The 27,664-nt window shown below is 52.9% G+C and overlaps 2 protein-coding genes across 5 annotated transcripts in view; both read left to right on the top strand.

Moving 5' to 3' along the window:
- Positions 1-27,664, top strand: part of LRRC20 (leucine rich repeat containing 20) — a 53,742-nt gene that overhangs the window by 22,128 nt on the left and 3,950 nt on the right. For all 4 annotated transcript variants that reach the window (XM_079793376.1, XM_079793378.1, XM_079793375.1 and 1 more), the window contains 2 exons: positions 12,319-12,468; positions 26,216-26,383. In XM_079793376.1, the coding sequence (XP_079649502.1) occupies positions 12,319-12,468; positions 26,216-26,383 (318 nt within the window). The remainder of the gene's footprint in view (positions 1-12,318; positions 12,469-26,215; positions 26,384-27,664) is intronic.
- LOC307112602 (coiled-coil domain-containing protein 22-like) lies at positions 12,343-18,406 on the top strand. Its single transcript, XM_079793373.1, has 2 exons — positions 12,343-12,468; positions 16,133-18,406. The coding sequence occupies exon 2, from the start codon at positions 16,238-16,240 to the stop codon at positions 18,116-18,118; it is 1,881 nt and encodes a 626-aa protein (XP_079649499.1). The 5' UTR covers positions 12,343-12,468; positions 16,133-16,237; the 3' UTR covers positions 18,119-18,406.

Raw genomic sequence — 27,664 nt, forward strand, 5'->3', positions numbered from 1 at the left:
ATTATAATCTTTTGTACTTTTTTTAAAAATATATTTTATTGATTTTTTACAGAGAGGAAGAGAGAGGGATAGAGAGTTAGAAACATCGATGAGAGAGAAACATCGATCAGCTGCCTCCCGCACAACCCCCACTGGGGATGTGCCCGCAACCAAGGCACATGCCCCTGACCGGAATCGAACCTGGGACCCTTGAGTCCGCAGGCCGACGCTCTATCCACTGAGCCAAACCGGCTTCGGCTCTTTTGTACTTTCTGACTCTGAGGATTCATGTCTGTGTTTATTTCTAGAAAATGCTGAGCCATTAGCTCTTGGCATGTTGCTCTCCCATCCCTTGAGCCTCTTTTGCCTAGAATTCCTCTTGGGCTTTCCCATTCAGTGCCTCCATCACTGTGTATTCTCTCTTCTCTCTTCTCCTCTCTTCTTCTCTTCTCTTCTCTCTTCTCTCTTCTCTCTCCTCTCTTCTCTCTTCTCTCTCTCTCTCCCCAGATCATTGGAGGTACTTTATCAGTTTGGACTCACTCATTCTTCAGTCTTCACCATAACCCTGTGGCTCAGGTAATAACATCCCCATTTTACAGATAGAGAAGCTAAAAGCATGAAACGTTTTTTTCTCCACTGTTTCTACTAGTAAGTGTTTTTGTTTTGTATCATGAGAGCATTTGACTTCTCTTTTATGAATGGTGCTTTTGGTGTAGTATGTAGAAATCTAAACCGAGGTCACAGAGATTTCTTTCTAGCCGAATCATCTGGGTGTCAGCTAATCGCGCAGATCCACGGACCCCACTTTAAACGTGGAATCTCAGAGGGTGAGCCTGGTGATCTCCATGTTGACACAAAAACTAAAAGATTCTTCCCTGCCTTGAATTTTGAGAAGCACTGGCTTACTACTAGTTATAAATTGGAACTTCCTTCTCTTGGTGGGGGCACTGGTCAAGGAGGGGTATTGTCTGGGCAGGTATCTGTGTGTGTGTGTGTGTGTGTGTGTGTGTGTGTGTGTGTGTGTGCGCGCGCGCGCACGCACATGTCTAAAAAAAGAGAGAAATGAATATGAACATGGATATGATCTATCCCCAGGGAACTGAGCAGCAGGCTGGAGCTGTGAGAAAAATCAAGTGTGATACCAAGGCTAGTGAGAGAAGGGGCATGTTGCCTCCTTTCCTGCCCCCCACCCACCCTCACATTAGCCAAGTACTTGTCTCCTTTTGTATGTGCCAGCAGAGGGCGCCCTGTCACCAGCCAACTGGGACTGGGACTTGACCAGGCTGCTGCTGGGTGAGTGCCGGGGGCTGACAAGGGCTTCCAGACGCTGCCCAGCTCACATCCTGTACTTACATTCCTGGCTGGCCCCCACAGGGACCTGATTTTGCCGCCCCTTTCTTAAACAAGGAGGCACTTAATATATACTCATCAAAGTGAAACGATACCTTTCCTGGGGTCAGACACTGTTTTTCAACACACACACATTGGGCACCTGCTGTGTGTGTCCCAGTGGAGGACGCCAGGGCCCAGGAGGGCCCATCCTGGAAGGGGAGGCACATGCACAGGACACACACACACACACACACACACACACACACTCATACTCCCCCCACACTCCACCCCCACACCCGCCCGAGGGAGGTGGGCAGCCAAGAGCTGGTGCTGGTAGGCGTGAGGGACATACGTTTTGCCGTAGTGTCTCCGGGCCTGGGGAGTTCTGAGGGTCAGCCAGGCACAGTCCAGCTCTGCAGGCACAGAGGACGAAATAGGCTCTCCCAGAGCAGCCCTTAACCAGGCCAGGGCTGCCCGTCTGTTCGCCTCTCACTGGGGAAGCAGGCTGGGAGTTGGCCCGCAGGGGAGCGGAACGGCCGTGCCCACTGCAGAGCCCTGCTGCTCTCCCAGCTCTGCTTCCTGCACAGGTGATGTGAGGGGAGTGACTAGAAGCCACGGCCTAAAACTCCATCTCTCGATGTGGTCTCTCTGGATTGGGGGTGTCCTCTTCTCTGGCAATTCTAGAGTAACCCAGTCTACCCCCAGCAGAGCCCCATCACTATAGCTTTAGTGCCAGGCGGGAGGAAGCCTGGCCCCCCACTGTGTACCCTTTGGGCCTCATCTTTGTGCACGACTTACATTTAATACCTATTGTTTTTTTAAGTAAAAGTGCATGTTTTTAAAAGTATTCCTTCAAGTGCAAATGCGTGGGCTGGAACCATAAAACAAATTTTCTCTCTCTCTATCCCAAGAGCTGCCTTCAGTACTAAGCTATTCTCATTCCCTCCACGGCCCCCTCTGTACCTGAGGCTTGGGGTCCAGACAGACGCCCACTGAGCCCCAGGCTGACCTGGGCACAGAGGCAGTGCCAGACCACAGCATGGTGTGAGAGGTGTGCAGGAACCCCCACCCAGCCCTCTCCTCATCTGCCCGAACAGGGGGCTCAGTCCCACCACCTGCACACGGCCCTTTGTGTCCAGTCCCCTGGGGCCAGTTCAGAAGCAGCTGATCTTCACAGACGCCCTGGATAGGGCTGGCACCAGCCACTCACCTCTGAATTGAGAAGGGCACCCCAGGCCCAGGCTCAGGCCCTGCATTTCTGTACCAATGCTATGCCAGCCTGGCTCCAGTGAAGCCCCTGGCTCTGAAAGATTCTTTTCCACACTGGTTATTGGCCTCAGTATACCCTTACCCCTCACCCCTGACCAGGTCTCACCACCACCCCTGTCTTTGCTCTGGCACATCCTGCAGATGCAAGACCTCCTGGTCCCCCCCTCAGTATTACCAACCACCTCTGCCACCACGGCCAGTGCCCATAGCTGTTCTCTCTAAACCCTAAGGGCCTGAAAGCGTCCATGTCTAGAGCCACCTGGGCGCATGGGCTGCCCACTCGGTACCCTGGTTCGACAGATGAGAAGGCTGAGCCACAGAAATGCGAGGTGACTGCCAAGGTCACCCAGTAAATCCTCCACAGAGCTGAGACTCAAGCCCAGCCCTCCTGAGTCCAGGTCAGGGCTCCTCCCGCCACCCCATCGTCCTTCCTGACAGTGGGTCCATGGGCGCCCTGGGCGTCTGCCACTTGCCAGCTTTCCTAGCCCCCAGTACCCCAAGCTGCCAGCACACGGGCAGCTTTTCCAGGAGCATGCACACAGTGGGCGTGGCCTTAGAGAAGCAGGTGCACGCAGGTACCGGGGATGGACTGGGAGTGTCCATGGAGCACTGCTGTGCAGCCCTGGATGTCCACAGGCAGTGATGCGGATTGACATTGTGGATGGATAGCTGGTGCCTTGAGGCTTTTTCAGGACTGTTTATAACGGTGGTGGGAGAAGACCTCCAAGCTCCAGGTCTCTCTGTTAGGGGTCCTGGAATCCCCTCCTAGAACTTTGGAAGCTCCAATAGCCATGAGCCTCACCTGCCCCCATTGCAGCCGCACTGTGGACCTCAGACCTCGGACGGAGCAGGGGAGGATAAGAGTGGGGGCAACCTCAAGCACAGCCAAGCTGCTCCTTGAGTTCCTGCTCACTGCAGCGCTGCCCTACAAGCGCCGGGCTCAGAATGCTGGATGAGTGGACAAATTCCCTCAGTCTGTGGGCCAGTCACTCAGCCTTCTCTCTTTCGTTCTCCCTGCTTGTCATTCTTCTGTCTGGAAATCTCCCCAGCTGTGAGAACTGCTCCAACCCTGAGGGGTCTCCATGGAAGCCCGCAGGTGGTGGAGTTCCCTGAACAGTAGGGAGACTGAGCCCTAGATGACACAGTGACTCGTGGTGGTGACACAGCCCTGGGATAGGCCCCTTGGGAGCGAGCTGATGACATGGGATGCAAAGTAGCTGCAGAACATAGAATGCACTAAATAAGGAGAGTTCCTCTTCTAATGTCCTCAGTGGTTGGCTCAGTGCTAAGGGGGTTACATGGAACAGGTGGCCTTTCAGCTGAGCTTTAAGAGATAGAGCAGGTTTCGGGGTGCAGGTGTAGGACAGGAGTGAGAGGAAGGCATTTTAGGTGAGGGTGTCTGAGCAAAGGCTTGATGATACAAAAGTGCTTGTGACAGCCCTAGAGGGCTGTGACACGGAAGAGTAAAGGCAGCCGAGGCGGGAGGGAGGCAGAGGCTGGCTTCAGATCTCAAAGAGCCTTGAGTGTTACCTTAAGTCGTTTTTACAGTGAAGCCCTATCTTGCACAGGGGCTAGGTCCTAAAGAGAGCCTAAGAAAGGAAATTCATCTGGAATCCAAATGACCCATGAATAACAATGAGCTCACGCCTCTTTAATGCCCATCTGTGCTAAGCTGTCCCAATTGCTTTACCTAGGTCTCATCCAGACCTTATCCCAACCCTGTGATCTAATCACCACTCAGATTATGAGGTGGCTGCTGCATTATCCTCACTGTCCAGAGGAGGAAACTGAGGCACAGAAAGGCTGAGCAACTTCCCCAAGGGAGGGATTCGAACCCAGGCTCTCAGTGTCACTGACAGCATGGGACAACGCAGAGCCATGTAGGGAAGTGTGCACTCTCCAACACTGGCGTCACCCTCAGCGTCTGAAGCAGCATTTCAGGAAGTTAGATGGGGGCTGAGCGGCCTCTGCTGAACTTGATCTGGGCTGCAGTGGGGAGCCCCTGGCAGTTTCTGAGCGGGGAATGACACGAGTCAGGTGGACTTAGGAGGGTCCCCGCGGGACACAGCGTGGATGTGAGACCAGAGGGGAAACCAGGCAAGAGGTACCTTCCATGTGCCAGGCCTATGTTGGTGTGGCTTTGTTCTGAGTGGGGCCGGTGGGAGGAGACATGCCAGGAAGGCGGGGCTGTGAGGGGGGTGGGCAGCTGATTTCTTGGGGGCATACGTTTGAAACCTGGTCATGATGTAACAGAAATAAGGGAATCTGGGCCTTTTGGGGTGCATATGGGGATTCTGATGAGTGCCTGAGGGACACCCCTGAGGAAGCACAGAATAAGGGGGCTGGCAGGCTAGGCACAGCCAAACTCTTACGTGGAGATTTCTGCAGAAGTGCTGCTGGCCCCCGAGAGGCCCTGCCTGGCTCAGCCCCCACCCTAAATCTGGGGTCCCTGACAGCCCCAGTGCACCCTTCACCCCTCCCTCCAGCACCGACTCCCAGCTGCCTGGCTGCCCTACGTGTCACTGGCACTTGAGGCAGGGACCGGGGCAACCCTCAGAAAAGGTGGTCAGGGAGGGCTTCTCAGGCAAACGGCATTTAACTGAGACAAGAATAAAGAGAAGGAGTAGGGCATGGAACCATCTGGGCAGAGGACAGCCCAGGCAAAAGTCCCAGCAAGTACAGGGCCTCACGGGACCCCTGCCAGAGCTCAGTGATTAGTTCTCTCCTTCTGTCCCCTTCTCATCCTCGGTGGGAAGCACACAGGGCAAAATGACTTCTCGTGAGTGCATGAACCTAAAGCCCCTCCACAGGCATGGACCAGCCAGCACTCAGTCGATGGAGTTGCCGTCATTGCTGTCACCCTTGTCACCCACCAGGGGCCAAGTAACCACAGTTGGTGGGAGGCCTAGTGCTTCTATGCCAGTGGTTCTCACCCAGGCTGGTGTTGTCAGCGCTGGAGGCCTTGTTCCCACCCAGCCGCCTGGGCCCCACCCAGAGCTTCTGATTCTGGAGGTGGGGGTGGGGCCGGAGAATGTGCATTTCTAATACATTCTGGAGGGACACTGATGCTGTGGGTCTAGGGGCCCCACTTTGAGAACCACTGAGTTGGACTAGCCCTTGCTACTGAGAGTGGTCCTTGGCTGCCTGGGAGAGATACAGGATCTCAGGCCCCATCGCAGCCCTGTGGCATCACAGTCCTCACCTGGAAGGATCTCAAGGTGATTGTTACTGGGAAATTTGGGAAATATGGGTTAAATGACCTCCAGGCTCCTTCTAACCCCGAGATTTCATGAAGAAAGGCATTTGTGAAAAAAAGACATTCTGGGCGGGACGAGGTCACTTGGCCACAGATTCTGGCCACAGATTCCTCCCACAGTCCTGGGAGCCTTGCTTCTTGGCCCAAAGTGCCTGCCAGCCCGAATCCCTGGCACTTTCTTTCTATGACTTGGTTGACAGGAGCTCCATGACCCTCTCTGCTTCCCCCTTCTGGGCCCTGTCACCAGGCCCACCTCTCGGCAGGGACTGAGCAGGGGTCAGAGTTCTGCATTTCTAAGAAACAACCCCAGCTTGGCCCAGCCCTCCTGACTTCCGGCAGAATGCTCTGTTTATTTGCGGATTTTTCTTTACTTGCCCTGGTTCTACCCACCAGTTACTTTTCATCAGGCGTTCATTAGAATTAACACGATAACCTTTAATGAAGGGCCTATCTGTTGAATCAAAAGCTTCTTTATTAGTACAGTGTACTCTCTTAATTAGAGGTTTGGGGAGATGCAGTATGGCCATCTTGCAATAATAATTATAATTATGAGGATGATTATGCCTTGTGTTTATTACAGAACCTTCCCCAAGCATCTCTATTATCTACTGCAGCTCAGGTATCAACATCTGGGAGCACTGGGGGAAGAAGGTGTGCTTGAGTCCAGCTGCTGTCCAGATGTTGGTGTTGCCCCAGACCGCTCATGCTACCCCAAGTAGCATGAAATTATTCCAGCACCAGAGTCATCTTGTCTGAGGACTCTCTGAGCAAGGTGGAGGCTCCAGGAAATTGGTGGAGAAGGCAGGGCTCAAAGGTCAAGTCCAGGAGGGATGAAAGTCCTCTGGGCCTTGGCTCATGCCCTGCCCACACCTGGGTTGCCTTCCCTCTCTCCTCTCTGACCCTAGTCATCTCTCATTCATCAGCGTCCAGCCTGAATCCAGGATGACCAAGTGTCCTGAGTTTTCTGGGACTGAGGAGGTGTCCCCCAGGATGCAGGACTTTCAGTGCTAAAATTGGGAACATCCTGGATAAACTGGGACAAATTGGTCACCCTCCTGGAATCTTTGCATTCAGATCCTTAGTACTCCACCATCTTACCAAAATGACCTTGGACAATTGATCTATCAACACGGGCCTCATTCTTTTCCTATGAAGGTAACTCATGGTTCTTATGGGAATTTAATGAGTTTATATATGAAAAGTGTCTAGTACTGTGCCTGGCACATAGTGAATACTCAGTGACGTTGGCTATAGTTGTTTCATTGGGTTGAGTGAGACCTTTGAGATGACCTGGCCTCCATCCGCTCTGTGGTGACCCTGCTTGGTTACACCCAATGGTGCAGCACTCACGGCCTCACACAGGAGCCTTTGTGACTGGTGACCTAGGCCCTGTCCCGTCAGCTCTGAGGACCCATAGAGGATGGGACCCTCTTCTTGAAGACATCTCACAGCTCCTTCAGGGTGACTCACCTGTCTCCAGCCTGGGTCTTTTCCCTGGGCAGGGTGCCCCCTCATTTGGACCTGGTCCCCAGCCTCATCCTGACTGTATCCTCTGGAAGCAGTGCTATCTGCCCCTGTAGGCCCCAGGGCTCAGCATTGAACTTGGCTCAGGGGGCTTTTCTGCCCTGTAAACAGGTATTGTGGATAGAGATGGTACCCATCCTCTGAATTAGACCTGGAGAGAAATTTCCTGAGAACAAAAGGTGACTGGCTCATAAAGGAAGCTGAGGGGCCTCTTTCCCCAAAATCACAGGCTCTGGACTGGAAAGGCTTGTAGAAGTCTGAAGCCAAGGCCCTGGTACCCCATTGAAGGGCTCAGCATAAACTCCCCTTTCTCTGGCGCAACCTAGAGACAGGCACCTGGGCGTGTTCTTCACTCAAGGGGCCGGATAGCAGGATGGCAGGACCCCTGGCTTCCTGATCAGCCTAATCTGCATTCAAGTCTTGCTCCCTTCCTTTTATCTGTATGACCTTGACCAAGTCACTTAATTGCACTTTCCTCGAGTGTTCAGAGGGGGTAATTTTCACAGCCTAGCACATATGAAATAGTAACTGTTACTCTTTATGGTTATTACTGTTCCAACCCCCCCCAGGGAATGGACATGAAGCATTTTTCTTCTTGTGCACAGATGGGAAGATGACTGGGCAAGGCTGAGATTTGTTCCAGCATGTCTGGAGACTTGGCTGTCCATATTCTTGTCCCAGGGATCATGGAGAACCATTCCCAAGAGCCTCTCAGCAGGGATTGGAGTCCACGTGCTGTGTTAGTGGCTGGTGCTATGGCCTGTAAGGCGCGGGATATGTTTGCAGGAATCCTTGGGGGCCTTTGCCATCAATGGAAGCCAGACTGTTCTGAGTAGGAACTTTGTGGTGCACCCCTCCCCCCACATGTACACCGGCCTTGGGTAGGCAGTTCTGAGGTTAAAGGATGGAGGGAACAGATGGAGTCCCCAATAACAAAAGAAAATCATAGAGAAGTCACAGGACACAGTGTGGAACAGTGCCTGGCACACAGTAGGGTCTTGGTTCCTCTTTCACAATCTGCTGCTTGCCTTATTATTATTATTTTTAAAGCATCCAAGTATGATTGTTGTTTGTTTGGTTTTTGCATTCAGTTATCCTAACTGTATAAAATTATTTTATACAGTTAGGTTTGTTGATCTGTTCCTTTGTGATTCTTTTATAGCTCCTAGATATAGAAAGTCATCCTTACATAAGAGTTTGTATAAATGTTAAATTCTGTTTTGCTTTGTATTTTTTGCTTTGATTTAAAAAATATTTAGAGTGTAATTTGATGTAGAGTATGTTTTGATTTTTAGGTTATTGAGAGTCTCTCTTTTTTTGTTTTCCCAAAATAGTTAATTGGTTGGCTATTCTAACATCAGTTATTAATCCTTTCCTGATTTTTTTGTGAGGCCTCCTTTAGCATTTATTAAATTATGACATATTATTTATGGACCAAATGGGCTATCCATTTTATTTCTATGATCTATTTTCCCTATGGCCCTCTTTTGAAATAATTGTAGCCTTGAAATATTGGTTACCATCCATCTTTTTTTCTTATAGAGTCATGCTTGCTCATTCCCCCAGTTGAAATTTAAAACCATTTCTTAAGTTAAAACACCAAAAAACATTTTGGGATTTGAGTAGGAATTACATTAAACAATCTATAAATCAGTTTCTTTAAAAATCAACATTATTTCAATATTTTGACTTGTTATCAATGAACATGTTACAGCTTCACATACAAATCAATTTTTAAAAACATTTTTTGTGAGCTGTTCTTCTTAATATTACTCAGATCCATTTTTTCATTATTACCATCACTGTATATTTTATATTATTGTTGCTGTTCAGAATAGGATCCTTAAAAACTATATTTTTATTGCTGGCATATAGAATATCATTGAGTTTTGCATGTTTATTTGGATCAGCCACTTTGCTGAAGTCTGTTTCATGTGCGTTGTCAGATGACTTTGGGTGTTTGGGTTACACAGTCATTGCAAATACACATCATAATAATCTTGTCTGTTTCCAGTGTTTACTAGTATGTTTTCTATTTCTTTGGACAGAACTCCTAAGACCACGTTAAGGGAGGCTGGTGGTGGTAGGCATCCTTTCTGGCTCTTTGTTTTAAAGGGACAGCGTCTGATGTTTCCCTTGGTGTTGCTCCTAGCTTGCAGATCTGTCGCTTCCACCCAATGGACTGATAGGATTTACAACCACCACAGCCATCCCTTTGAGCCATTGGTGCTCTGGCACCAAGCACTCGGGACTCGTTGTTTGGAAGGGTTTGTTCTTTCTAGAATCCCCAGCCTACCCCAAACTTGGAGCCCGCAGAGCTGGTTCAGGTCCAGCCCTGATCTCTACCGAAAGCCTGGCTTCCTGGGATTGGCTCCCCGCTGCAGACTTCGCATCCTCTTCTGCCACCCTCCCCTGCTGATAGAGGAGCTGGTGGTTATGGCAGCAGGGCTGCGCTCACTTAGCCCAACCTGGACCAGAGGAGGCAGGAAGACCCTTCTTCGCAGGTGCCCTACAGAGGACCCCTGTGGACCCTCAGTCATCTGGACTTCTGTCTTTCCCCCACGTGCCCCCTTTCTTTTCTCACCAACTCAGGGAGGTCACCAAAGCCCTGCCCTGCTCCAAGCCTGCTAGACCTCTGCTGGCACCGTGCTCTGTGGTCTTTCCAATCCAGTGGGAAAGCAGAGAGAAAAAGGGGTCAGTACAATACAGGCTGAAGAGGTTTCATTCGCACACTACGAGACCCAGAGGCTGGAGCATCTAACTGCAGTGAGAGAGGGCTTCTTGAAGGAGGTGACACTTGAGCTGGTCTTGGAGCACGAGTAGAAATTCTATGAGGCAGATGAGGGAGAAGGGCTTCTATTCTGACTGTTCCTATAGGCTTCGCATTATTGTTGCTGTACACAAGCGGATCTTTATAAACTTCCTTTTCTTGCTGGTATATAGGAATGTTACTGATTTCTGTGTATTTAATTTGGAACAATCTTCAAAGGCTCAGGGGCCTGGGGGAAGCCTGGCCTCTTTGGGAAAAAGACAAGAGTTTGCTGAGAGGGAGATGGGGCAGTGTTTTCTGAGTTGGTGAGTGAGTGTCTTGGGGTTCAGGGGTTAGGAGGGGGTCACCAGTAATGGGGGCACTTAGGGAAGGAGAAACAACATCTGTAGCATTACCTCTGCATTCCTGCCCGGCACTTTGTGAGTACATTTAGTACTTTGTATCACATTTACTTTTCCTGACAGCCTTGCTAGGTGGATAATGATACCCCCATTGTACAGATGAAGAAACTGAGGCCCAGGGCACTTACATGACTTAGATGAACCTCATCTCTTAGCCTTCATACTTTCAGTGTTCCTTGCTGCCATATATATAAAAGTTTTATTGACATATAATTCATATACCCTACAATTTAGCCATTTAAAGTATACAGTTTAGTGGTTTTAGTATATTCATAGATTTGTGCAGCTATCACCACAATCAAATTTTAGAACTTTTGCTTACCTTCACCAAAGAAACCTTCACCACTTCATCTCCATCTCACAATCCTTCAATGCCCCCTAGCCTTATGTAACCATTAATCTACTTTCTGCCTCTACATATTTGGCTATTCTGGACATTTCATATAAATGGTCTCATACAGTATATGGTCCTTTGTGACTGGCTTATTTCACTTAGCATAATGTTTTCAAGGTCCTTTGATATTGTAGCATATACTGGTACTTCATTTCTTTTTATTGCTAAACTTATTCCTTTTTATGGAGATACCACATTTTGCTTATCCATTCAGCACTTGATGGACTTCTGGGCTGTTTCTATGTTTTGGCTGTTATGAAAAACTAGAGGCCCGATGCCTGAAAATTCATGCACTGGAGGGGTCTGGGGGTCCCTCAGCCTGGCCTATCCCTTCTCATAGTCAGGGAGCCCTCAGGGGTGGGAGGCGACCTGGCGATCAGGGGAAGGTGATGCCCCCATCACACCTCTGCTGTTGCCACTGCCAGCAGTGCAAGCCTCGGCCAGCCCTGGTTACCTGAGCCTCGGGCAGCCCTGGGTGGCTGGGCAGCCACCATCTGAGGCTTGCCTGCACCTCCGGCCGGCCCTGGGCGGCTGGGCAGCTGCCATCCAAGGCTTGCCTGTACCTCAGGCCAGCCCTGGGCGGCTGGGGGGCTGAGGGGACTGGGGGACTCCAGAGGCAGGCGCACGGCACGGCCAGACCCGCCTGGGGGCGGGCCTGGCTGTGCTGTGTGCCTGATGCCCTGGCGAGGCTGAGGGGTGGGCACAGCCATCTTGTGGCTGTGGGCACCGCCATCTTTGTGAGGGCATGATGGTCAATTAGCATATTCCCTCTTTATCCTTAGATGGGATAGGATGCTGCTATGCGCATCCATGTGTGATGTGTTTTTGTGTGGACACCTGGTTCCATTTCTCTCAGGTGTGCACTACAAGTGGAATTGCTGGCCATAGGTAATTCTTGAACTGCCAGCAACCCTGCACACAGCTTCCTTGCTGCCTCTTGTACAGGCTTTCTTACCGTGAGAGTGACAGGACTGGGAAGGTCACCGTCTGTGTGAATTGCCTGTTTTCAAAGAAGCAGACTGTTACCAAGTACTCATAAGACTGCAGCTTCACTGTTGAGTCTTTGACGATTCCTTAGGGACTTGTGGACTTGGCAGGGCCTCAAGGGCATTGCCACGAATGCTGGTCGTCGCTGCGCTGGCAGAACCCAGCCTTCCACATCCTGGCTAGTAGGCTGTGGTAATGGAGAGGGTGTGAGGTAGGGACAAGTGGGATTAAGGGTGATGAAGGCTCCTAGAAGAGAGAGAGCAGGGTTTCAAGCCTGGCATAGGGGGGACAGGTGGGAGAGCAAGGAGGCTGGGAGGGTGGACCGGGTCGGGTCCACATGGTTTGGGGCAAGTCCTCGGGCAGCTGTGGCTGCTGACTCTGGTCTGTCTCTGTTCTTTGGCTGCAGATCTGGCCGAGTGCAAGCTGGTTTCTTTCCCCATCGGCATCTACAAGGTCTTGCGGAATGTCACCGACCAGATCCACCTCATCACGCTGGCCAACAACGAGCTCAAGTCCCTCACCAGCAAGTTCATGACCACATTCTGTCAGCTTCAAGGTAGGCCCTGGTCAGCTCAGCTCAGGGGGGCATGGCCAGCCCTCGTCCTCAAGCTCTGACACTTTTGGGAGGGTGACAAGGGCCAGCCCCGTCAGCTGGACCTGGGAAGTCATTCCCAGGGGGAGGCTTTGAGGATGGACCTGTGTCCTTCCTGAAGCTTAGAAACCTCTGTCACACCTGCCTAGCTGGCTGTGAATCAGATTGGCTAATGGTCTAGGTGTGGGTCCTGGAGTGATTCTCTTATTCTGAACATAACAGCGGGGTATTTGGGGTCTTGAGGCCCAGACGTATTTCTTGGTAGACTTGAACAGGCCCCCTTCTGGTCCCCCAATCCGGCATTGTTCTCCTGTGCTGCTCTCTCAGTTCAGGAGTGACAGATTCCAGAATGTTGGTGTTTCCTCTGCTGGGCACACACAGAGCAAGTGGACGGGGGGCTTGGCAGAGAGATGGGCAGGAGGCCAGCAGGTGGGTGTTACTGATTCCTTTGAAGTGGTTCCTCCGGAGGGACAGCAGCGTGCAGGTGCCACTGCAGTGCTTGTCCCCCTCTCCCCAGAGCAGTCCCTCCGTCCTTCTGCAAGAGTCCCGGGCCACTCAGCCGGCCTGGGATGGAGCTGCGACCTGGGCACGTGGCATGTGCTTTCAAAGTGGTGGAGCGGGAGAGCTGGGGAGAGCACAAGAGGCATGACCCTCCTGCCTTCTAGAATTCTCTATGCTAGAAGCATGGGAAGGGTCTAAGAGCCTGTGGAGAGAAACAAGTTTGTAAAATGGAAACGGGGGAACAGAGGAACTTGAGCAAGCGTATCTCATACAGCTGATTTTAGACTTCCCAGGGAAACCACAGGAGGGAGCCACAGGCAGGACCTGGAAAGACCACCGAGGTGCAGACACAGGGGCAAGAAAGTGGGATTGGTCTGTGCAGTCGTTTCTGAGTGAAGCTCACAGGGCTCATATCCTAATATGTAAAGAGCCTGGGTCCATCACGACCTAAACGTCCGGATGGACAACCAAACACCAGGCTAGGATCCCGGCCAGCGTGGCGGAAGTCAGTCCTGGGTCCCAGTCGGCGTGGCAGAAGTCAGTCCTGGGTCCCGGCGGCCCACGGTGGGAGTCGGTCCTGGGTCCCGGCCGCCCATGGTGCGGCGGCGGGAGGGAGCTGTGGGCCCCAGCTGTGGGAACCAGAGCCATGCTGCGATCAGACTGGCCTCTTGGTCCCTCCCCCCCCGGCCCGCAGGCCCAGGGAACCAGAGCCATGCTGCGATGGGACTGGACCCACCCCGAGGGGTCCCGGATTGTGAGAGTGTGCAGGCTGGGCTGAGAGACCTCCCCGAGTGCACGAATTTTCGTGCACTGGGCCTCTAGTTTTTACATAAAATAAAAGCGATCAAACATTAGATTTAGCCTGAGGGCCACTGGTTGGGAGAATCTCCCATAAATATTAGAGCTGTTTCTGAACCCCTCATTTCAGGGATGGAGAAGGAAGGTCAGGGAGAGAAGGGACGTGCCCGGGGTCTCAGAGCAGTACATCCTGGTTGCCCACCTCGCAGGCCAGGTGTCTCTCCAGGACACCTGCATGAGCTCACGGGTCCTCCAGAGCTGTATCCAGCCCATTGGAATGGGATGTTTGCTTTCCAGAGGGGGATGGAATGATGGACCATGGATGGTGGGGGTGGGTGAGCCCCTGGAGGGGCAGTCAGGCAGGGGGGCTTCCTTTGGGTGAGAGGAGTTCATTTGTACTTTTTCCTTCATTCACGCTGCCCTGCGCTCCTGCTGCGTTCCAGACCTGCGGGAGGCTCAGAACAAAGGCCACGAGAGCAGGTCTCCCACTGAAGGAGCCCAGGGTCGCAGAACAGACTCGCCAGCAACACCGAGTGCTGTGACACTAGTGTGGACAAAACACGGGGGCTGCCGGGCCGAGGAACAAAATCTTCCCGAGAGCGGCAGGGCAGTGGGCTGGGTGTGGAAGCAAGGATTTGACATTCAGCAGCGCCTTGCAGGATGAGTACCAGGCCCTCTCAGGGAGACCACGACGGGTGTCAGAGAAGTGTGCTTAGAGCCCTGTGCAGTCGTGCCTCGGCCCTGGAAATGTAGTCATTACAGTACCCTTTGGGTCAGAAGTCTGTTGAAGGGTACAGTTTGAACTCCCTCCTGTGCTGGCTGCGGCTCCTGATGCCCACACACGCCTTGGATTACCAAGGATGGCTGTGTGCCCAGCAGGAAGGGGCTGGAGCTGAGGACCAGCCTGGCTCCCACAGAGAGAGCTCTGAGTCCCAGCCTTTGTCGTAGCTTCTCTTTCAAATACGAAAACCCTCACATCTTATGTGTGAAGAGGAGGCTCGAATAAGATTTTCTGGGCTCCTCACAGCCTGCCAGTGTCCTGACAAAGGAGGGGCTGCTTGGGTGTTGAGGAGAGAGCCATCTGTGAACTCCCTGCCTGCCGAGTTGTCTCCTGTGGGCACCCTGGGGACTGTCTTCTGCTAGGCTCATGGCCCCTCAGAGCAAAGTCTTATTATTTATTTATTTGCTTATTTGCATTTATTAGCCTGCTTGTTTATTTGTTTATCTGTGTATCTGCTTGTTTGTTTATTTATCCTCGCCTGTTGATTTTTTTTTTAGAGAGAGAGAGTGGAAGGGAGTGAGGGAGGGAGAGCGAGAGAGAGAGAGAAACATCAACGTGAAAGAGGCACATTGATTGGTTGCCTACCACATGTGCCCTGACTGGGGTTTGGAGATCGAATCTGCTACCCAGGTATGTGCCCTTGACCAGGAATCAAACTGGTGACTCCTCGGTGCACAGACCAATGCTCTATCCACTGAGCAACACCAGCCGGGGCAGAGCAAAGTCATCCTTAAATGATTCCATCCCCTTTATGTCCTTCACCCATTTTATGACAAGAAAACGCAAGAAAGACCTGGGAAGGACAGTGGCAGAAATGAAAAAGTTGAGTTTTAGAGAGAGTGAAGGAGGGAGCGGGGAGAGAGGGAGAGACATCGATGTGAGAGAAGAAACATCCACTGGTTGCCCCTGCACACGGCCCGACCGGGAATCAAACCCACAACCCGGGAATGTGCTCTGACCAGGAATCGAAGCTGCCACCTGTTGGTGGAGGGGTGGAAAGCTTTACAGAGGAGGAAGGGAAGGCTTCGGGTGTGCCCTGATTGGAGGCCATTGGCCTGGGGACCCTGGAGGCAGGCCTGCTAGCCATGGGGCATCCTGTGTGATGGGTTAGGGTGTGTATTTGGCTTTCTCTGCTTGGTGCTAAGTTGGAAGTGGGGACAAAAGTTAAGGAAACTGTCAGCAATCAAGTCCTGGCCATTGGGTCCAGTTGTTACAGAGGGTATTGTTTGGTTTCTAGGATTGTTGCTAGGGAAAGCAGTCTGACTTCCCACGAGTCTGACTTACGGCAGACAGCTTCCTGAGCGGTCACTGTTGGGATGGGTTGGTTTCCTGGGCAGGTTGTGGGTCAGAGTTCTATTCTTATAGTTGGTCCGGCCATTGCCTGTGTGAATATTCCGTTTCTCACAGCCTGTCTTTCAGTGTACTTCAGCAGTTCCTCACGAGCGCCTGTTCTACGCCCGGCCATGGGCGTGAACCGGTGAGGAATAGCAGGAGAGCCCACATGCACTGGGTGCATGCTGAGGGTTTTACATATGTTATCTCATCCAGCCCTCATAGCACCTGATATTTGAGAAGGCTAAGAAAACTGAGACCTAGGTTCGCTTGCTCGGACCCAGCCCTGGACCCAGCCCCAGACTGGGGCGCAGCTTCACCATGGAGGAGGCAGACCGAATCCTCATCCATTCCCTGCGCCAGGCCGGCGCGGCAGTTCCTCCGGAAGTGCAGACCCTGCGAGCCTTCACCCCTGAGCTGGTTGTAGAGGCCGTTGTCTGCTGCCTGCGTGTGATCTGTCCTGGTGTGGGCTCCGGCCTCAGCCCCCTGCTGCCTCTCGCCATGTCTGCCCGTTTCCACCGGGCCATGAGCCTGGCTCAGGCCTGCATGGGCCTGGGCTATCCTTTGGAGCTTGGCTATCAGAACTTCCTCTACCCCAGTGAGCCTGACCTCCGGGACCTGCTTCTCTTCTTGGCTGAGCGTCTACCTGCCGATGCCTCCGAGGATGCAGACCAGCCTGCAGGTGACTCAGCAATCCTTCTCCGGGCCATCGGGAGCCGAATCCGGGACCAGCTGGCCCTGCCCTGGGTTCCACCCCTTCTTCGCACCCCTAAGCTGCAGCACCTCCAGGGCTCGGCCCCCCAGAATCCTTTCCATGCCAGTAAGCTGGTCGTGCCTGAATTGAGTTCCACAGGAGAGTCCCGGGAGTTCCAGGCAAGTTCCCTGCTACTACCAGCCCCCACGCAGGTGCCTCGGCCTGCTGGGAGGGTGGCCTCGCTCCTCGAATGCCATGCCATCCAGCTCTGTCAGCACACAGCCCGGGACCACCCTGGGGACAAGGACTGGGTCCACCGGGCATCCTGCCTCCCCACACAGGAGGATAGGCGGGCTCAGCTGCAGCGGTTGCAGAAGCACCTGGCTGAGCATCTGCGTCAGACCTGGGGCCGGCTGGGGCCCCCCCCACAAACCCAAGACTTGGGAGAGCTGCTGCAGGCCTGGGGTGCTGGGACCACGACTGGTGCGCCCAAAGGCTCCCGCTTCACACATTCAGAGAAGTTCACCTTCCATGTGGAGCCCGAGGCCCAGGTGGCCCAGTCAGATGTGCCAGCCACCTCCTGGTGGCCTGAACCAGACACGTGGGCAGCTCAAGAGCAGGAGCTGGAGGCTCTTCGGGAGCTGCTAAATGGAGTGAGCCATAACATTGAAGAGGTTGAAGCCAACATGAAGACGCTGGGAATCGGCCTTGTGCAGATGGAGACCTGGTGTCAGCAGATGGAGCTCAGCACAGCCGAGAGGGAGCAGGCCCTGCACCTGAAGCGCCGGGCGGTGCAGCTGCTGCCAGACGGAGCTGCCAACCTTGCCAAGCTACAGCTCGTGGTAGAGAGTAGTGCCCAGCGGGTCGTCCATTTGGCAGGCCAGTGGGAAAAGCACCGGGCCCCGCTCCTTGCTGAGTACCGCCACCTCCGAAAGCTCCAGGTTTGCAGAGAGCTGGAATCCTCTCGACGGCTGGCAGAGATCCAGGAGCTGCACCGGAGTGTTCGGGCCGCTGCTGAGGAGGCCCGCAAGAAGGAGGAGATCTATAAGCAGCTGGTGTCCGAGCTGGAGACCCTGCCCAGAGATGTGTCCCGGCTGGCCTATACCCAGCGCATCCTGGAGATTGTGGGTAACATCCAGAAGCAGAAGGAAGAGATCACTAAGACCTTGTCTGACACAAAGCAGCTTCAGAAGGAAATCCACTCCCTGTCTGGGAAGCTGGACCGGACATTTGTGGTGACTGATGAGCTTGTGTTCAAGGATGCCAAGAAGGATGATGCCGTGCGGAAGGCCTACAAGTACCTAGCTGCCTTGCATGAGAACTGCAGCCAGCTCCTCCAGACCATCAAGGACGTGGGTACCCTCCTGCGGGAGGTCCGAGACCTGGAGGAGCTGATTGAGACTGAGATGAGCAAGAAGACCCTCAGCAACCTGGAGAAGATCCAAGAGGACTACCGGGCCCTTTGCCAGGAGAATGCAGGCCTCCAGGGGCAGGTCCAGGAGACCTGAGGGGCCCCCGCAGAGGTCTCCCCCACCCCCGGCCTCAGCAGGGAGTTGAAGTGTTGGAGGCGATGGCCAAGCACTTGCCCTAGCTGTTCCCTGTGTTTGCTGTCCAGTCCCTCCTGCTGGGGTGACTCCTGTCCACCTGACCCCAATCCTTATCTGGGGTGAACGGCCAGACACTGGGAGCTTGGCTGAAGTTTACTGGGAGTTGGGGCCTTGGATCCCAAATTAATGAGGGACTCTGTCAAAAAGAAAGAAAACTGAGACCTCGACCTGGTCCTCGAGGAGCTCCTGGTCTCTCAGAGGCATCGGGTGTGTAAGCAGACAGCCACCTTATTGTGTGAGGGGTGACGCAGCAGACGGTTGCTCAGCCCCATGTTCTTCCCCTACTTCCTGCTTTGCTTCCGCCCACTGCGTTACTTTTCTCTAGCTGCTGGCACTTAGCAGATGGGAGGGGAGAGTAGGGGTACAGGCCTGGGAAGGCGAGGTAGACAGTGAAGCTTTGCCGCAGGCAGTTGGGCTCTGACGTCTTGATTTTAGTCTGGGATCAGGCAGATCTGCTCTGATGGGTTCCCTCAGCACAGCCCGCCACTGCAATAGCAGGTCTAGGACGGTCCATCTCACTGAGTTATCCACAGGGCAGCTGACAGTTGCCGAGGACCAAGAGTCCCTACCTGATGCCGAGGCGGTGATAAGGCTGTGACCTTCTGCATCGGTTTTTGCTGTCAGCCCACAAGGGCATCTGGGGCTACCTGGCTGAGCTCAGTGGGGAAAAGGCCAAGCTGTTCGTGACCCCTGCATGTGTGCTTGCAGACAGGGGTTCAGCCCTCCCTTGCAGAGAATTAGAAGAACCCAGGTGCCATGGCCTTCAGCATACTTTGGATAGAATCCCAGAGATAGGACTACCAAGGCCGGCGGGCAAGAGCGTTTTAAGAGAGCATGGTGTACACCATGAAGTCATCGAGCACGACCTGACCCTGAGCCCGGGGCCCGCCAGGTGAAGAGCAGCCTTGTCTGTGGTCAGGCTGAACCAGGACCCACCAGATGAGAGGCTGGGTCATTGGGTGTGGAAAGCACAGACACCGAGTTCGAGTCCAGTTCTGGAGTGTGACGTCTTCCACTTCCCTGTAGATCCGTGCTCCGTGCTGACCTTGGCTCTCGGACCCTCGGCTGCAGTTAGGCGCAGCCTTTGGGGAGCCCCAGCAGGAGAGCAGAGGGAGAGTGGATAGAAAGGTCAGTGCATTTATTCTCCTGGCCACCTCCCTGTGAGGTCCACCTCGGGCTAGCTTGTCCGGAGGTCACTTTTCTCAAGGCAGCTTCAACATGACTCTCTCTTTCCGGGTGGTGACAGCTCCCTGCTCGTAACCCTGGGTTACTGCATGATCCCTTGAAATTCCACTACAGCCTCTCACAGCTTTGGAAATACTTTTTGTTGCAAATAAACTCTCCTTGAGTTAATTTGAGTGTGCCAGCTCTTTCCAGTGGGGGCCCTGACTGATGCTCTCTATAACTTATTAGCTCGGTAATCACAGGCAGGGTATTTAACTGCTCTGTGCCTCAGTTTCCCCCTTGGGACAATGGAATAATACTGGAAATAGTCTTTACCCCTAGAGCCCTTGGGAAGATTGAACACGTTAACTCATGCACAGAGGGTAGCTGCATCCCCAGCGCTGTCCAGCGCAGTACGTGGCACAGAGTCGTGGGCATTACCCACTGAGCAGGTGAATGAATGACTTCCTACCATGTGGTCAACAGAATAATGACCCTCCCAAAGATATCCACATCCCAGTTCTTGGAACATGTGATTATGTTACTTTTCATGGTAAGCAGACTTTGCAGATGTGATTAAGTTAAGGACCTTGAGACCAGGTGATACCCTGGGTTGAGTGAGTGGGTCCAGTGTCATCACAGGGTCCTTAGAAGGAGGCAGGAGGGCCAGAGTCAGAGAAGTTGATGTCACAGCTGCAACAGAGACTGGATGATGTGGTACCAAACCTCCAGAGGCTGGAGATGTCAAGGAACAGATTCTTCGCTAGACCTTCCAAGAGGCACACAGCTCTGCTGACAATGTCTCCTTTTACAGATGAGGAAACTGAGGCAGAGAGCGTATAAGTAACTTGCCCGAGGTCACAGTGAAAAAGAAGGGGTTAGGACCTACTAATAGGATTAGAGAATATGCACTGCTTTGCAACTTGCCTTTTTTGTTTGTTTGTTAATCCTCACCTGAGGATATTTTCCCATTGATTTTTAGAGAGAGTGGAAGGGAGGGGGAGAGACAGAGAGAGAGAGAAACATCAAGGTGAGTGAGACATATCGATTGGTTGCCTTCCGCACGCGCCCCCAACCCGGACCGGGGATTGAGCCTGCAACCAAGGTACGTGCCCTTGAGCAGAATCAAACCCAGGACCCTTCAGTCCGAGGGCCAATGCTCTAGCCCCTGAGCCAAACCAGCCAGGTCATTACTTGCCTTTCTTACTTAGCAGTACATTTTAGAAATTGGTCCGTGTTGGGACAGTGACAACTGCCTTACTCTTTTCATGGGGGCAGAATGGTCAGCACGGCATTTTAGTTTGTTGCAGGCCCAGTTAGAACAGTTTTCTCACCCCTTCCCTCTGTCCACCTGAGGAGAGGGTGTGGCTTTTGGAAACTCCCCTCCTGTCTCCTTGCCCCTGTGTCCCCCGTGGGCAGCAGCTGACTTTGTGCGGAGCATGAGCCGTTTGAAGGACACTTTTTGCCACAGCTCACTGGCTGACCCTGCCCTGCACCGGGGCCCTTGCAGGCAGCAACACGATTGCTTATCGATGTGGGTGTGGCACCCAAGGCCCTGACTGATCCTCGGTGGATAGGTATTTTTGGAGTTGGCGCATCCCCTTGCTGCCTGGCTCCATAGTTACGGCCGGCCAGCCTCATCAGTTCCTTAAGGAGTCAGTAGGCCTCCTTTCTCCTCTGGGGTCAGTCTAAGGCTTCCGAGTCAGCCTTGGCAGTTGTTCAAGATAAGGAGGATGCGGAAGTAATATGAAGAACTTGGGGAAGGGGAGGTCCATTTAACACACCCGAAACCACAGTTTAAAGAGATAGTAAATAAGGGACTATCGTGAGGGGCTGCTCTCAAGTTGGGGGCGGTGTTGGGAGAGGATGGAGTAGGGTCTTCTCCCAGAGACCCTGTCGATCTGGAAGCCCAGGCTGTTTGGCTCTGAACCTGGGTGTAAGAGAGCAGGAAGAAACATCTGGAGGCCCCTCATGCTACCCCCTGGGACCAGAGCACCTCAGCCCTCTCTCCAAGAGAGAAGGTAGCAAGACCCTGGTCATTGTTGTGACCCCAACAATGAAAAAGAATGTGTTGTGCCCCCAGGGGTGAGAAGCAAAGCTAGATGTGGCTGTAACCGTGCTTAGTTGGCAGCTCAGCACATCAGCCCATCAGGTGGCTGGGCTATTGGCCACATTTTTGTTCTTTCTCTGAAATGGGAACAACAGAGAAAACCTCAGGTACCTAGGTTGAGGTGACATAAAGTCCCAGGAGTTAGTTAAGACTGGGACTTTGACAGCGATGGGGGCATCTCTCCCAAGGAACCTACCTTTTTTGCCTTTCCCTGGTGAGGGGGCCTGCAAGCAGTTCCATGGTTTGCTTTCTCCTCAAAACCTACCAGGTTTATCATGAACAAGTCTGCACTCATAAGTTTTTGACAACTTAAAAGAAATGGACCAGTTCCTTAAAAACCACAAACTACCAAAACTCAAGCAAGATGAAATATCCAATCTGAATAGCCCTATAACCATCAAATAAATTGAATTCATAACTACAATGACCCTAAAAAGAGAAATCTCTAGGCGCAGATGATTTTACTGGAGAAGTCTAGCAAACTTAAACAAGAATTAACATCAGTTTGACATAGTCTCTTCCATAAAATAGAGGACACACTTTCCAACCCATGCTACACAGCCAGTATTGCTTTTATTTCAAATCCAGATATGAACAAGACAAAAATAAAATAAAAAGAAAACTGCAGACCACTATCTCACATTAAGACACAAAAATTCTCAGTAAAATATTAACAATCAAACCCAGCAGTGTATGAAACAAATTATATGCCATGACCAAGTGGTAATTATCCATTTTTTCAGATGTGCAAGGCTGGCTCAACATTTGAAAATCAGCCAGTTACCTATCATATATATTGATAGAGAAAAAGCATTTGACAAACTCAAACACCCATTTATGATTAAAAAAACAAAAACAACTCTTGACAAACTAGGAACACAGGAGAAGTACCTCAATTTGGTAAAGAACATCTATAAAAATCCCACAGCTCACATCAGACTTGATGATGAAATGCTTTACCTGTGAAATTGGGGACAGGCAAAGATGTCTGTCCTCATTTTGAAAGTTCTAACCACTGCAATAAGATAAGAAAAACAATTAAGGCATATAGATGGGAAATGAAATAAAACTCTATTTGTGATATAATTGTCTACATAGAAAACCCCAAGGAATCTACAAAACAAACAAAACAACCCTCCTAACTCAGCAAGTTCCTAGGATATAAGATCAACATAAATTCTTAGACAAGGTCATGCACACACATCCTCAAAATGGCTTTTCTCCCTGAGATAAATCCATGATCTTCCCAAGGTCGCTGAGGCCCTGCCTAACTTGGTTCCAGCCTCATTTCTACCACTTTCCCCCTCTCTCTCCGCTCTGATTGAGTTAATGATGGACTCTGTGCAAGTAAACACTGCAGGGGAAGGGGACAGAAAAGATGGGAGAAGATCCTACGTTAGATAGGGTGACATTTAAGCAAAGACACAAATGAAGTGACGTAGGAGAGCATTCTAGAAAGAGGGAACTACAGGGGCCAAGACCCCAAGGCAGCAGCATGCTCAGAGTGTTTGAGGAAACGCCGTCTGGCAAAGGCAAGTTCGGGAAGCACTGGACTCGGTGTTCTCCAGCATCCCTTCCAACACTGACCTTGGAACGGTGACCTGGACAGGGATGTTTTCTGGGCTAAGGCGTGGCTATCTAAGGACCTGGCTGCTGGAGGGGTTCTGAGTTTGTGTGGCTCTGCAGATGAGCCTTGTGTTCAGGATGTCCTTGAAATGAGAATGAGAGGCAGGCAGGTCCCCTGCATTGTCTGTTTTCCTCTTGTCATCACTTATCACGTATTTGCTGAGTGTAGGGAACAAAGATGAATCAGATATAGCCCCCATCAGATGAAATGCAGCATGGCGGAGCAGGGTGCCTGCAGTGGGCTGACCCTCGGGTGGATGGTCCGGAGGGCCCTCAGGCAGGGCTCTGTTCGAACTGGGGAACCCTGGAACTGGCTGTTGGGACCTCAGAGCCCTTTATCTCCCACAGCCCCGGCTGCATCGTGGAGGATGCAGAGGGACAAGTGGGCTGACTACATAACTGGTTGGCCCAGAGCAAAATGAAAATGTAGGACCCTGTTCACAAGTAGGAGAAAGTAGTTAAAGGAACCTGAAAAGCCTTTTTTTTTCCCTCTGTGGCCGCTCTCTTAGTGTGTCATGGTGATTTTCACGTGCTATTTAATGCCCTTCCAAGTCAGGAAAATATTGAAACTTTAAATCATTAGTGTGAATTTTACTGTTCTTTATATTGTACAATGCCAGTTTTAAATGCAAATGTCAGAGCATTTGACTCGTATGGGATCAATTAAGCCGTTCGGATTTCGTGGCTTGTTTCCAGAGGGTCCTCAAGTGGCCAGAAGGAAACTCCAGCCAGACTCAGGAAGGATGGGAGGAGGAAGACAGGAAGTGTGGACGCTCACAAGTGCCTACGGTACCCCGGGCTCCCCACAATGAAGGCACACGTGCATGTACCCTCGGGCCTGGCAGTTCACACCACATGCAAAACCACCCCACTTCACCCTGGCCAGGGGTAGGACCTGGGGAGGTCCAGCCAGGTATCCCAGGGATCTTGAAACCCCTGCCTCAGGATATGCTCAGTACCTGAGGCCAGGGTGAGCGAGAGGTTTCCTCCTGCCAAGACTCGGCCTCCAGCTGCCGCCTCGCGGACACTTTGGTGCTGCCCGCCCCGGGGCAAGGAGTACCAGGGGGACAGCTGCCACCGTGCTCTACCCCAAGACACCGTGGGCACGTATGCCGACTGACCCTCCCTGTGCCCTGGCCCCTTCCAGGGATAGAGGGCTGCAACAGTTGCAGGATAGGGGTGAAGAGGAGGAGCCCAGCATGTCCTTAGGGCCTGGGGGCAAGAGAGCTGGCTGCCAAGAACCCATCCTGGGGAGCTGGTGGGAGTCAGGACCTGGTGTATGAGCTGATACTCCATGACCTCGCTCTACTTATAAAACACAGATTCAAGGATAAAATTATTAAGACTTTGTTAGTCCACGCAGACCCAGGGAAAAGCCCCGAGACTGGAAATCTACCTTCGTAAGCGGAAGGCAGGGAAAGACCAAAGAAGGAGGCTGGCCACTCCAGTCTGGTAATTAACAGAGTTTATTAAGGGAAACTTATCTACGAGGCATGTCTTAGGCGGCTGCAAGACTGAATGGATCCCACAGAATTCTGGGGAGTAAAGCAGGGGAACAGTCACAGGTACTATTCATGAATGCTGCCAGGTACGGGGAATTGCTGCACGGGCTGGACCAGGTCAGGACAACAACCTGTTCCAGGAACCAGCACATAACAGGAGGCAAGGGGCCGATGCTGATTTACGTCAGAGTGAACATCAGTTATGATGAGACAGTCCTCGGGGGGGGGGGGGGGGGGGAGGATTTCAGAAAGCAACTGCTGTTCTGGCCCGGGTCCGGCCTGCAGGGAGTGGTCACGCCTTGGAACAGCCTCTCGCCACAGACTTGCACGGCGGCAGCACAGAACTTTCCGCCAAAGTGCCGGGCGCTTGTGAGCCTGGGGCCCTGTGTGACTGTGCTGGTCACGGGCCCATGAAGCCAGCCTCGGGGAGAAGAGCTGAGGTCGTTCTTCAGGTCAGTTGGCATTTCAGAGCTTCAGTTCCTTTTTGCCAGACAAGGTGGGAAGGCTCACCTGTCAGTTATCAAAGGAGAGACTCCGTAAGGTCACTTGGGGACGGAGCCTGGGAAACCAGCAGAACCCCAGGCCCTTGTGGGTGCTCTCATGGCGGTTCTGCTGGTCTGTCTCCCCCATTCTCCTGCTGTCCACTGGCTTCCTCTGCTTCCTTAGGTTCCTCCCTGGTGTTTACTGAGCACCTACTGTGTGCCAGACATTGTGCCAAGCACTTTGCAGACACACAGTCTTCACAGCAGCCCTATGCTGTGTTGATAACAATAGCACGTATGAATGCGTACCCTGTGCTGGGCATCGAGCCAAGTGCTTTTCCCGTGTTAACAGATGTGGCCCTCCAGCAACCCGATGAGACAGGTACTGCTAGTCCCTTTCTGCAGGTGAGGAAACAGACCTAATGCGGTTAGATAACGGAGTGAACAGGTTGTAGGTGGCACAGTTGGGTGTGAACTCGGGCAGTGGGGGCCCAGGTGCAGCACATTTAGGCCCTTACCTCCCGCCGTGGCCCTGGGTTTCTGCCTCTCACCCCTGCTCTTTGCCCCGGTCCCTGTGGACACCCAGCTTCTCTGTAGAACACAGCGCTTCAGCTTCAGCCTCCACCACCCCAGCCAGCCTTGGGCAGGTCCCAGCAGGGGGACTCCCACCAGCCCCGCTCACCTCCTCACCCTGGTCCCTGCGGGTTGCTGGGCAGCTTTTGGAGTAGCTGCTCTAGGAGCGGGAGCCCTCCATGCTCGTCTGGTCAGCTGCGGGAGTGAGGAGCCCCGGGCTGCCCATCCTGTCCTATCCCATCCAGGCCTGGAGTGGAGGCCTGGTCTGAGGGAGGAGCCAGTGCGTCCTGACCACCCTCTAGGCTTTGGAATGTTGGGAGAGCCTTCCATTCCAAAGCCAAAAGCAGGGAGCCCAGCTGGAAGTGACCCCCGCCCAGCGGTGGGAGTTACCCCTCCTCTTGCATAAACAAACATGGAATGGACACCATTAGTACCCTTTTGGCCTGGAGCGTCCTTGCTGCCTTCCTGGCCTGGGCAGCTGGCAGCGGCTCTAGGCTGCTTTCCTTCTCACCCTCCGTTCTCTTCCTCCCCAACATGGCAGAGCTCCGCCTGGAAGGGAACTTCCTGCACCGCCTCCCCAACGAGGTCAGTGCCCTGCAGCACCTCAAGGCCATCGACCTGTCTCGGAACCAGTTCCACGACTTCCCTGAGCAGCTCACCACCCTGCCAGCGCTGGAGACCATCAATCTGGAGGAGAACGAGATTGTGGGTGAGTGGACACCGCCTCTCCCCGCTACCCCCGTCAGCACCGCCTTCCTCCAACTCCCTTTCCTGAGTGAAGCTCTTGGGCTCAAGGGGCACCAGGTGTGGGGCTGTGGAGTCATGTTTTCAGAGACTGGAGGGCAGCGCTGGGCTTTCTGGCCTGAGATGGCTGAGCACAGGGCACTGAACCCGCAAAGGGAGCCATCATGAGGCCTTGCCGCCTGCCAGGGGCCGGGTGGGGCACTTGCTGTCACCTGACAGGTAGAAGGCCTCAGCATTCCCCACGGAGAGGCCTGCACTAGCTGGGCCACCTTTGGGCCACAAGCTGTCCCCCTGGCAGCTCTCTGCCATCCGAGGCTGCCCCTAAGACCCGTCAGCTCGGGACTTCTATACATTTACTCCTCCCTGAGTCCCTGGCTCTCCCTCCCTGGTCCCCACAGTGCACTCTTCGCCATTAGTACGCAGGGGCCACTAGGAAACGTTTGGAACATCCTCTCTGCCGTCCCCCAGTCCAATGCTGCCTGTCCTGTCTCTGTCCAGAGTGCTGGAGAACAGCCCCCATGCTCGGAATCTCAGAGCTCAGCCATGCAAGGACCTATACAGGGTATAAGGCACTTAGGAACACAGACTCGGGTCTGGACATGGATTTAGGCTTTGGGGAAATGTTCCTTCATTCACCAGCTGCCATTTTTTTATTGCGCAGCTTGCTCTGTGCCAGGCACTGTGCTGGAGACAGAGATGGACAAAGTGTCCTCCCGTTCTCATGGGGCTTGTGGCATGGTCAGTCACACCCGCTGATACTCAGTGAGCATTGAACTGTGCTCTTGTTTAAACCTCCCCGTAACTTTATGAGGCAGATACTGTTACTCTCCCCAGGTGAGGAAACTGAGGCACGGGGAAGTTCAGTGACTTGGCCAAGGTCATGGCACCTGGGCGTGGCACAAGGTCATGCCAACCCAAGCAGTCTTGCTTCAGAACCCCAGCCTCTCAGGACAGTGCTTTGCATAAGGAGAGAATCGGTTTGCACATAGACATAGGGAGCTAGAAAGCCACAAGCCACATACTGGTTGGAAGGAAACTTTCTCGGGGTGGAGGGGACAGCGCATGGTAGTGAGGCAGGACCTCCTAGGCCAGGTAGGCATTCAGCCCCGCTCCTGACAGCTCACCTCGTGCACGGGAGCAGGGGGGCAACGCCCCGGATGGAAGTACTGGAAGATCGGAGGTGCTTGAACTAGATGTACATTCACATTGTTCGGGGAGCTTTACAAAAACCCTGTGCCAAGACTAC

The sequence above is a fragment of the Cnephaeus nilssonii genome (genome assembly GCF_951640355.1).
Source record: "Cnephaeus nilssonii genome assembly, chromosome: 16".
Classification (NCBI taxonomy): domain Eukaryota; kingdom Metazoa; phylum Chordata; class Mammalia; order Chiroptera; family Vespertilionidae; genus Cnephaeus; species Cnephaeus nilssonii.

Bases quoted from the DNA above. Each gene is read 5' to 3' on its own strand.
- LOC307112602 (XM_079793373.1), top strand. From the start codon at position 16,238: ATGGAGGAGGCAGACCGAATCCTCATCCATTCCCTGCGCCAGGCCGGC.